Source organism: Gossypium hirsutum, chromosome A03 (genome assembly GCF_007990345.1).
Source record: "Gossypium hirsutum isolate 1008001.06 chromosome A03, Gossypium_hirsutum_v2.1, whole genome shotgun sequence".
In the NCBI taxonomy this organism is placed as follows: Eukaryota; Viridiplantae; Streptophyta; class Magnoliopsida; order Malvales; family Malvaceae; genus Gossypium; species Gossypium hirsutum.
Genome location: NC_053426.1, coordinates 19,076,278 through 19,087,926, shown reverse-complemented (window position 1 = coordinate 19,087,926; position 11,649 = coordinate 19,076,278). Strand labels below are relative to the sequence as shown.

The window sequence follows — 11,649 nt, the reverse complement described above, 5'->3', positions numbered from 1 at the left end:
CTTTTCTATTTACTATGAGTTAATTTGTAGGAATTGGAGAGGTTGTCTTACAAATTTAGTGAGAACGTTTTGGATGCCACAAAGAAGTTTGAAAAGCTGATAACTGATAAGAAATAAATTGATGGTTTGCCTGCAACTGCTCTTGGGCTAGCTATTCAAACAACAGTGTCCAAGGCATTCTTTTCCACATTTCAGCATATGTTTGCATTTATTAATAGTCTTTCATTGTCAAGTCTAGGGCAGTTTCTATTTTCTGTCATGTATTATATGTTCTCTCTCCATACTCGCCTAGGGGCATGAAAATGCAACTGCTGAGAATGGACCATGGATGATTACATTGGATGCTCCAAGTTTTAGTTCTGTTATGCAACATGCTTGTAATTGTGCCTTGCGTGAGGAAGCCTATCGTGCTTATATAACCCAGGCATTAAATGGTGATTTGGATAATACACCAATCATCAACCACTTATTGAAGCTTCGGTTGAAAAAGGCTAAGCTTCTCAATTACAATAATTATGCTGAGGTATGAATCTAGAGTATCTGCTAGACTGCAAATACCAATCTGTAGTTTTGCTTTTCATACTTAAACTAGATGCCCTTTTTTGCTTTTCTTGAGTGTAAAATGCAGGAATATCACAGATTATGCTAGAGGCCCAAAAATCTGTAGGGGTGGTTTACTGATGAATCTGATTTTGAAGTCCATGAAAAACCCAACAAGCAAGTGGTTTTAAGGAGATTGCTTTTTAGGGTTTTATGATGGGAAAATCACCCCGATTATTATTAGCTTGTTGTGTTACTAGGAATATGTTACTTCATTGGTAATTAATAGTTTACTAGGATAGGATGTTTAAAAGAATGGTCTAAAAGTGGAGATGTTTTGATTTGTAGAGTTTAGTTACTGCAAATGTTACAAATATGATGTTGTGATTCCAAGATTTTGAGTATTGTTGTATGAAAAATGGAAATTATTTGTTTCTTTAGAAAAACTTCAATAATATCTGAACTTTTTTTTTGTGCAGTTCATTCTGTTTATTTAATATTATACATGTTTTGAGATTTTGATCTATTGAATAATCTAGCTTAATAATTGAATACTATTATATATTGAGTACTATTTTGAGATTTTGATTAAGCAATAAAAAATAAGCTCAATTAAACAATAAAAAATGATAAATTCTCAAATATATGTTTGTTTAATTTAAAATAGTTTTTATAAAATATTTTCAGGAAATCTACCAAACAACAGAAAATATTTTACACAGATTCATCCAAGCACCAGAAAATATTAACTTTTCCAGAAAAGTAAATCATTTTCTAAAAATTAATTTCCAAAAACTATTTTCAGTCAAACAAACGAAACCTAAGTCTCAGAATGCCCATAAAACCCTAAAAATTGCATATTTTTCGTTATCTGAAGTGCAATGCAGGCCGTGTGGCAGCCCGTGTGGATCACACAGCCGTGTGTAATGGTCAGCCCATGTGGCTCTTGTAACTCATTCCGATTTTTCGTTTTTCGCTCTTTTTGCTTCCAAATGCTTACCTAAATATAAAAACATGAATTTAAAGGATTGGTAGCATACAATTCACCATTAACATGGAATTATCATCCAAAAACGCATTTAAAATGATATTAAAACATGTTACTTTTAGCACCTATCACATAAACTTAAAATTAAATATAATCTCTAAATCTTAAACCATAAACTTTAAACCCTAAATTCAAAATCAAATAAAATATAAAAATTATAATTAATAATTAATAATTAATTATATTTAAACAATATGAGTGTTTATTTATAAGTCTCAATATTTTTTTGTTTTCCGTGCTGATGAGATGTTATATTTGTTATCTATTAATGATGGATGAAACTTATGCATCAATAATATATCAAATATTATTATTTTTTAGATAAATTATCCCGTTAATCACTCCATATAAATGATTATTACTATTTTAATTAATTTCGTCGCTACCGTTAAAGAGATTGAACAAACAGATCACTCGATCGTAAAGCCTTTTTTTTTTTTTGCTTTTATTTATTTTTATTCTTTTAGCCTTTTTTTCTCGTCTTCTATCTTTTTCTTCATCTTCTTCATTACACCATTCTCCCTTAACCGCCACACTTCGACAGCACCACTGGTCAAACTAACCACCAAACAATTAACTTTTCCTTTCTCTTTCAATCTAATGGTTCAAATATTCTTGAAACTCACCCGAAAACCACAAAAACATCAAGTTAGATTCAAACTTCTCTTGTCTCGATCTACCACCTTCGTCGTTAAATCACCTTGGATATTTGATGTGTGGCTCTCCTTAACCAGATACAACTCGTCACTGTTTAGATTGCTAAATGGAATCTTAGAGCTCCAAAACCCAAACTCAAATAGAGATAAATCCCCTTATTCTTTTCAATTTATTTTCCTTCTTTAAATACTAGCTTTTCTGTTTGTAGGTTTGGTTTAACTTCTTTGAAACAACAAGCATCAATTCTTTTTTTTTTATTGTAGTAGATGTATTTTGATTGAATTTTTTGTGTTGAGTTTTTTTGCATGGGTGGTTGTTTGTGGTTTGGGTTTCGAATCTATTAGTGTGGTGATTAAAGTAATGAATGTTTGTAGGTTCAGTGGTGATAAGAGTTCAATCTAGAAATAAGATTTCTTTAGTTTTTATTCCTTGATGAGAAGAATCTTTCTTGAGTTTTATGAGATTTTTCATGTGTTATTGAATAATTTCTTAATTTTCAAAACAAATTATTGTAAAGAAATTAACTTCTAAATTGTCGTAAAATAGAGGGATGAAATTCACAATTAAACCAAAGGAGAACTATTTATTTTTCACTTAAAAGTACTCCTATTTATTTATATTATTATTTAAGGCCCTGATTGAATTGGTGTCACAAGTCAATCGAGCACCAACTCGATTAGAGAAATTATGAAAATATCTTTTAGTAATTTAAATAAGTTATATTATTTGAGAGTAATTTAATCTTTTTTATTTTTTTCTAAAAAACCAATAAAAAAATCCATGTGATGGAATTTAAACCTATGCTATTTATATCAATAAAATATTAACTTTACCATTAAACCAAAATTTTATTATGCATATTTTATAACCTTCATCAATTGTATCTATATTTGTTATTATTTAAACTCTTGCCTGGGTTGGTGTCATGAATCAATAGGGCAACAAATCAATTAGAGAAATTACAAAAATGCTCTTTCGTAATTAAAATAAGTTATATTATTCGATGATACTTTAATCTTTTTTATTTATTTGAAAAAGTCAATAAAAATTTTACATATGATGGAATTTGAACTTGTACTATTTAGATCAATAAATCGTTAACTTTACTAAGGGTGAGTAAAACTTGATTCGACTCAAAAAAATTAAATTTTTTTTCAAATTTTGAGTTAATTGAATCGAGTTATTCAGTTTTTCGAGTAAACTCGAATAAGTAAATCAGTTTTTCTAGTTGAGTTGAATTTTTATAATTCAAATAACTCAAATAACATATTGGTATAAACACCTGTTTAGTCTCTATAATTTTTTTTTAAAAAAAAAGACTAAATTGATCTCTTTCAATAAAAAATACAAAATAATTTTTTAAAAATCAAAATATTTACAAAAGAATAAAAAAAATCATAATTTTTAAAAAAATTAAAATTTAAGAATATATATATAAAAAAAGGAAAAAATTTCAACATAATAATTTTGAGGACATAAACAAGTAAATTACCAATTCATGTTTATCATATAAAAGTATTTGTTTTTATTTTTCTTTAAAAAATTTTCAAATATTCATGATTTCAATTTTATGTACTCTAACATGAAACTAGTTATATATTGATAATGTTGAATGATGTCACAGGTCAACTTAACACTAGCCACAAGATTAATGACAATACTATGATAAACAATTATAATGCATTTAGTATTCATAATATCATATATTTTACATGTTTAGATTTCATCTTTACTCACATTTTAATCTTTTTTTTTTCATTTTTCATGTTTTATTATTAATTAGTTTTAAATCATACATTTCATTATTTATTGTATATTATTTTGAAACTAATACTTATGCTTTAAATACATAATTTCCACATGTATATGCGTGATTAAATTTTTAGTTTTAATTTAGAGTTTGTTCAAATTTATTCTATCTACATCCGAATATATTTTAGTTTTCAACTATTTTTTTTAGATTTTAGTTATAATTATTCAAAAGTGTACTATTTATTAGACAACTTATGGTAATTAAAATTTTTATTTTTTTTACCGATGTAATTTATAATTATGACACAACCTGTCCATGTCTTTTGGATTTTTAATATTATTTTTATGGATTCTTTGGAATTTCATTTTTATATTTTTATTTTTGAAAATTTAATTTTTTTATTTTTTAAATTTTAAAATTTAAGTATAATTATTAACACTGTTAAAATTTTATTTTTAATTAAAATTTTTACGTGACATTTTGAGTTAAAAACTATTCACTTGATAATTATGTAACTAAAAACTAACATTATAATAAACTTAAATTTAACAAATAGTTTTAACAATGCTAATCATTGAACCTAAATTTTTAAATTTAAAAAATAAAAAAATTAAATTTTTAAATATAAAAGTAAAAAATTTAAATTCAAATTTACGAAAAATATAGGTACTTATAGTTTATTGTAACTTATTTTTAGATTCATTTAAATTTGCAAGTTAATGGGGTGAGCTGTCCCTGTCTACCATGTCTTACAAAATAATTAGCCCTGATTGTTGCTTTAATTAAGATTGAAGCATGAACCAACTTCCCTATCTACTACTATAATTATCAAGAATTTCAATTTCACATATTTCCCTAATTTTATAAAAAAAACATATTTTTTAAGTAAAGGCTAGGGAAGTTAGAACTAAATTGTTAATATTTGATTGGTATTCTTTATTTTATAATTTTCAATTTTTAACAATATTTTTTAACCATTTAAACTTAAATTCTCTTTCATATAATGGGTTACTACTACACCAAATTAAATTTTTTTTACTAAAATAATAAAAAATCCTAAATTTACAATTAAATAAACCCTTATTTTCTTATATTCAAATAATTTACTTCTACTCGTTGAGCGACACAATGAGAAAATTAATTATTACTATCAATAATAAATATATGATTTTAACAAATAATTTGCTCCCAATAAAACAGAACCTTTGGTTTTCATGTAAATAAATTCTTAACCCACTATTTATATTCAAATGTCAATGTAGTCTTGATTGAAATAAAAAAGTTAGAAAATTGAAAATTTTAATATTTTAGATTTGAATTTTCTATCATGTGTGAAAATCATAATCGGATTTTCTCTAAAAATTTACTTTAATTACCATAGGTGAGAGCTATGTTCATATTTATTTTAGTCTAAATTTGAATATATTTCAATTTTTAATCTCATTATTCTTTATATGATATTGATTCTATTTGTGATTTAAAAAATATATAGTCGACTAACTCCTTTTTAACATTTAATTAAATATTTTAGAAAAAAATTATTTGAGTAAAAATGAAGGAAAGGGCCTACTTGAGTTTGCCATTTCTTCTTCATTTCATCTCTCTGGGCTCAGCCGAATACCTTCCTATCCTATCTGCTGGAGAAAGAAAAACAAAAACAAAAACAGAGGTTTTTTTCATCAGAATCTTCTGTGTGAAGAAGCAAAGTAAAGAAATGGAAAAAGCTTTGACCAAAGTTGGTGGCTTCTGGATTTCCAAGAAAGCCAAGGAAGAACTCTCTAATATCACTGGAGAACTCTCTGTAATCTCCTATTAAAATTACTACCTCTTTCATTGCTGTTATAACTAGAATTTCATAATGCTGCTTCTTATCTACTAAATCCATGCATGTCCAGTTTTTCAATTTTATTTTCTTTGATTTCCAGGCCGTCTCAAACACCGTTGAAGAGAAGGCCAAATGGATACTCAATAAGCTCAAAGGTAAAGGGGCTTTAATTGTTCCTTTTATATATATATATATATATATGAATGATTTCAGTTTAATGATTGATCCAAGTTTAAGATGATAATTTTCAAATTTAAGTTTCTGCGATTCAAAAATGTTTGAAAATGGCTGCAGCATTCATTTCTAACCTTCATTTTGTTTAACAGGTAAACATGTAAAGCCTTTGGCGGATGTCCTCCGAGAACACAACCTTCCACGGGGACTTTTTCCGAGAAACATAACGTGTTACGAGATGGACGAATCGAAATCAAAGCTGAGCGTGTATATGCCGGCGGCATGCGAAGTGAGGTTCAAGGACGGATCGGCGGTGAGATACGGAAGGCGGGTGAAAGGCACATTATCGAAGGGGAAGTTGAGCGGGATGGAAGGGATGAAAACGAAGGTGGTGGTGTGGGTTAAAGTGACGGGAGTGAGCGCGGAGAGTTGTAAATCTGATAAAGTATGGTTCATGGCTTCGGGAGTGAAGAAATCAAGGCCTAGAGATGCTTATGAATTGCCTCATGATTCGGTTAGAGTTGAAGAAATTTGAACCAACTGACGACCATATTTGTTTCACCAAAATATAGTTTGTTATGTTAAGCAATTTGATGTTTTGATAAATAAGTGGCAAATAGCAAAATGATTTTGTATTGATTTTTCCTGATTACCAAGGCCTTGACTGCCATACTCCAACACAACAACGCCTTCAGTCCCACTCTTTTATTCTATATTTTCGTGAGCAACAACTGATGGCTCCAGGCCTCCCTCTAAAGACCTTGACAATATTCCAAACTCTAAATACACAGCCTGACCAAATTTTGTTAAGGTGGATCCTTAGCTCTCTTTCTGAATCAATTTTCTCAAGTTAATGTTGTTGTTTGGTCTTGAATCTTACGCTTTAAGATCAAAAGCTGAATTTCTACGAAACAATGATTCCATTGTCACTTACATGATGGTAATGTTTAATCAGCTTGATGGTGCTATTTGTGAGAATGATGGGATCAGGCCCAGCTTGGGTTGTTTGAGAATGTAGCCTTTCAATTTTTATTATATTACATTTTATAATTAGTGACCCATTACCCGCAATATTGAATCAATGTTAAGTTGTATTTACTTTGATATTTATTTGGTTTAAGAAATTAAATGACTCTCTCCATCGTTGTCACTGTAGTGCTCGCCAAAATGTTGCTAAGGAATCTTTTATTTTCTTTCATTTTAGATTTTTCACCTTCTCTCCTTTCTTTCTTCTTCTCCCAAACTCCACCGCCAACCCTACTCCAGTGACCTTTACTTTTTCAGAATTGACCGATGTAGTTTCGATTTAGGTTGAGCTTTGACTACTAGCCTAGTCATTTATAAGTGCGTCTCCCTTGCGAACAGCTTGGGCACGAACCAGCAGCCGCAAAGGAAGCAAGAACAACAACGAGGAAGAGAAAGAAAATCTGGAAAACATCATGTTGGAACAAGATGAAAGTTTCGAAAACCCCGTGCTTCTTCCACTGCAAAGAACCCCAGATCTTAAGCATCGGTTTTTCAACCATTTCATTTCAAAAAGGGGAAATTGAGAGATTTGTTGCCGTTTAGTAGCACACCGGAAGGCTGAAATGAACACTTACCATCTTTCAATATTTCTAAATTGAAATAATGGGGGAAGTAGATGTGGGAGACATGTTTGACCAGATTAGTTATTGAAGTTGAAGAGACGATAGATTTATGAAATACAAAGAATATGAAGAAGGAAAAGTTTTAAAAATTAAAAATAAATAAATGATTGGTTGGCTTCTATATATATTTTTATATTTTTGAATTATAAATACATTATAAAAAATTCATTAATTTATTTTTTAATTCTTTCTATTTCTATTTATTTGTAATAATTTTTTTTATATTATTTAATATAAATAATGATATGATAGTGATGATGTGCCTTTTTGTCATGTGTCATAACATGGTTGTGCTATGTTATCAATGGAGGTAACAATGCAAGAAAAAATATATAATTTAAGTGTCGCTTTTGATTAAAAAATTTAATTACTAATATAAGAAAACATGTTTAGTTTGAGGGGTAATTTCAATATTAAGCCTAAACTTGAAAACTCAAACTATTTAATTTAATTTTAGACTTGTTTAAAATATGAGTTGAATTTATTAAATTGTATATTTTGAAAATACAATATTATATTGTCTGCTTCTAATAGCACGTTTTGAGTCTGCTTCTAATAGCATGTTTTCGAATTAAAATAGGTCTCTTGGTGGTGGTTATTACTGTAGGTAGGACGAAAGGACGATATTGACAGTGACGTTTGAGTGATGGAAGAGAGTTTGGCAGCTCTTTTGCTTATTGGTAAGGAAGAGGCGACATGCAAGTAGATTTGGAAGAGGTTTCGAGGGAAGATGTGGTAGATTTGAGTGTTGTGGGAAGTTTTTTATTGTTAATGTTGTACAATTTTAGGCTATACGCACCACATTAGCCAATCTATATCATCCACACGAAGGTGTTACGATTACAGATCTAAGAGAAAAATGATTTCTTTTTCATTTTGATAGGTTTTTGGAAGGGAGCCCTTGGACGTTTAACAACTATTTGCTTCTTTTTCATCGATTAAGGGAAGGGGAAGATCCCATGGTTGTGTCGTTGTTTTGGTCAGATTTTTAGGTCTAAGTTCATGACCTTCCAGCGGGAAATGGCTAGGCAATTTTGGGATTTTTTGGGGCAATTTTTAGAATACGATGCGAAGTTGCTGAATAAAGGATACGGGGGTTACATGCGAATTCGAGTGCGAATTGATGTAAGGAATCTGTTGATGAGGAAGAAGAAACTTATTTTGGGCAACAAAGGTTGCATTTATGCACACTTCCAATATGAAAAGCTATCGGTGTTTTGCTTTCTTTGTGGTCAATTGGGACATTCTGAGAGATTTTGCCCCGCTAGGATTGTTCATAGAAAAATAGAATTGGAGTTTGAATGGGATCTCTCTGTTTTAGCGATAAGCAAAAGAGCAATGGTGGTGACAAGCTCTTGGTTAGAGGAGAATGAAGAGGGACCATGGTTTGGTGAGTTCAAGATATCGCCGAGTAAAGGGAAAGAAGGGGAACCGACGAACATACAGGGCTGGTTTCTAAATGCAGACTTTTTGCATCAGGTGAGAGCCAATCTTGGGCTGAATATGGGGAGAAACTAGACTATGATATTAGTGGATTGGAGAATATTGATCCAAATAGGGATTCGATGGAAGAGGATTGGCCCATGGAGATTGGGGAAGGGAAGAGTGTTCTCGTAGTTCTCGATTTTCTTAAGTTTCTAATGAAATGGATTTGGGAAAAACTATTGATGGACATAGTTATGTTCATGATTTTGAAATATCAGCTGGCTCTGTAGGGCAGAACAACCGGATACAATTAAAATCTTATGCTAGAATGTTTGGAGAATGGGGAACCCCCGGGCAAGACGTCGCCTTTGACATGTGCTGAGGGAGACTAATCCCGATTTAGCTTTTTTCATGGAAACTAAGCTACATAGTTCGAAGATGTAGAAGGTTAGGAAGAGTTGGGGTATGTTGGAAGGAATTGATGTAAGTAGTGATGGTACAACGGGGGATTATTTTTAGGTTGAAAACAAGGGCTTAAATTGGTTTTAAAAAGCTTCGGTGGAAAATCTGAGGCATTACTTGTGGTGTTTATTAAAATATCTCTCGGTCGAAAGTGGTGAATCGTGGTTGGTTGTGGGAGATTTCAACGAGATTATGTATTTCTATAAAAAGAAAGAAGAAAGGTTGAGGGACGAACAGTTTATGAAAGCTTTGCAGTCAGCTCTTGATGATTGTGATTTTCTGGAAGTGGGTTATGAGGGTCAATGGTTTACGTGGGAACGTGAGAGATTGTCTCATAACAATACTCGGGAAAGGCTAGATAGAAGGGTGTCAACTCCGGGATGGAAAGACTTATTCTCAAATTATAGCCTTAAGCATTGCGGTCATTCAGTATCTGATCATTGTCCTCTTTTACTTAGTATTTGTGGTTGGATGGGAAGGCAAGAACATAAGTATTGTAATTTTAAGTTTGAGGCAACTTGGATCCTCGAAGAGTTGTGTAAAGATAAGGTTCATCGACTTTGGGTCAATACGGAGGGATCAATTCGTGACAGGCTTCAATCGGTAGGGAGGGGTTTAATGAGATGGGCTAGGGAGATTTGGAAGTCTTTGCGTATGAATACGGAATGGCTAAAACTTTGACTAGAGGTTTTAAATAACACACCCCCCGAATGATGAGACATTAGAGGAGTTAATCATTATGAAGTTGCAATTAAAGTTGGAGATTGACAAATAGGGGAGGTATTAGAAACAACGAGTGAGAGCTAACTGGCTGCTAAACAAGGACCGAAACACATAATTTTTTCATCGAATGGCTACTCAACATAAAAAGAGTAAGAATATGAGTCGTTTGGAGAATGGGGATGGACAACAGCGAGTGGGGATTGATGAGATTGAGTAAATTGCGTGCCAATATTTTATAGATTTGTTTACTTCCAATGGAAAAAGTGATAATCGTAGGCCTTTTTTGAGAATTTCGATTCATGTTACTAATGGCATGAATGACTATTTGAATTCGAGGTTTACAAATGAAGATATTGAAGCAACAATTCAAAGTATGCATCCTACAAAGGCATCGGGGGACAATGGAATGCCAGCTTTGTTTTATCAACAGTTTTAGCATATAATAGGTAAGGATATTGTAGAAATCAGAGTATTTGATACTAAATAGAACATAAATCAGAGTTTTTATATACAACCTATGACACTACTTTAGGAAACTCTAAGTTAGGAAAGATACTAAATAGGAGATATGATCCCTTAAAATAAGGGATTTTAATAAAAAATATCTACAAAATATTCCTAAAATATTTACAGAATATTCCTACACTTCCCCTCAAGTTGGAGAATATACATTGTATAATCCCAGCTTGAATAGGAATTTACTGAACACAGGTTTTGGCAAAGCCTTGGTAAGAATGTCTGCAATCTGTCCTTCTGAAGGAATGTAAGAAAGAGTGGCTATCTTTTTGTTGACTTGATCAGCAATAAAATGCCTATCAATTTCAACATGCTTTGTTTGGTCATGTTGAACTGGGTTCTTGGCAATCTGAATGGCAGATTGATTATCACACAAAACTTCAAAGTGATCCTCCTGATTTGTGCCAAGTTCTTTTAGTAATTTAAGTAGCCAAATTCCTTCGCATATCCCCAAAGCTAGTGCTCTAAATTCAGCTTCAGCATTACTTCTTGAAACAACAGATTGTTTCTTACTTCTCCAAGTTGTAAGGTTACCCCAAACAAAAGTGCAGTACCCACTAGTGGATCTTCTTTCAGTGAGATCTCCAGCCCAACTAGAGTCTATAAAAATCTTAACAGTTCTGTCTTGTGTCTTCTTAAACATTAAGCCGTGTCCTGGAGTTTTCTTCAAGTACTAGAGAATTCTACTTGCTGCTGCCATATGCTCTTCAGTAGGATTAGTCATGTGTTGACTTATCACATTTACGGGAAAAGCTATATCTGGCCTTGTCAAGGATAAGTAGATTAGTTTCCCAACTAACCTTTGAAATTTCTCTCTGTCTACTAAGGACTCATCTTCTTTATTGAATCTCAAGTTTGCCTCCATTGGTGTATCAGC

The 11,649-nt window shown here is 31.3% G+C and overlaps 2 protein-coding genes and 1 long non-coding RNA gene across 3 annotated transcripts; 2 read left to right on the top strand and 1 right to left on the bottom strand.

Annotated features, from left to right (window-relative positions):
* Positions 1-1,276: 1,276 nt before the first annotated feature.
* Positions 1,277-6,264, bottom strand: LOC107886113 (uncharacterized). The gene is made up of 3 exons (XR_001680641.2): positions 6,132-6,264; positions 5,569-5,635; positions 1,277-1,540 (listed from the first exon to the last, which is right to left on the bottom strand). It is a non-coding gene; the product is annotated as an uncharacterized lncRNA (long non-coding RNA).
* LOC107886112 (uncharacterized protein At5g01610) lies at positions 5,551-6,710 on the top strand. The gene is made up of 3 exons (XM_016809948.2): positions 5,551-5,799; positions 5,924-5,978; positions 6,150-6,710. Exons 1-3 carry the CDS (start codon positions 5,551-5,553, stop codon positions 6,530-6,532), a joined length of 687 nt encoding a protein of 228 aa, XP_016665437.1. The 3' UTR covers positions 6,533-6,710.
* Positions 6,711-9,725: 3,015 nt separating this feature from the next.
* On the top strand, positions 9,726-10,214 carry LOC107887576 (uncharacterized). The gene has a single exon (XM_016811826.1). The coding sequence runs from the start codon at positions 9,726-9,728 to the stop codon at positions 10,212-10,214; it is 489 nt and encodes a 162-aa protein (XP_016667315.1).
* The last annotated feature ends 1,435 nt before the right edge of the window (positions 10,215-11,649 follow it).

Bases quoted from the DNA above. Each gene is read 5' to 3' on its own strand.
- LOC107886112 (XM_016809948.2), top strand. From the start codon at position 5,551: ATGAAGGAAAGGGCCTACTTGAGTTTGCCATTTCTTCTTCATTTCATC. The intron at 5,800-5,923 runs GTAATCTCCTAT...TTTGATTTCCAG, and splicing joins ATATCACTGGAGAACTCTCT to GCCGTCTCAAACACCGTTGA. The intron at 5,979-6,149 runs GTAAAGGGGCTT...TTTGTTTAACAG, and splicing joins GATACTCAATAAGCTCAAAG to GTAAACATGTAAAGCCTTTG.
- LOC107887576 (XM_016811826.1), top strand. From the start codon at position 9,726: ATGTATTTCTATAAAAAGAAAGAAGAAAGGTTGAGGGACGAACAGTTT.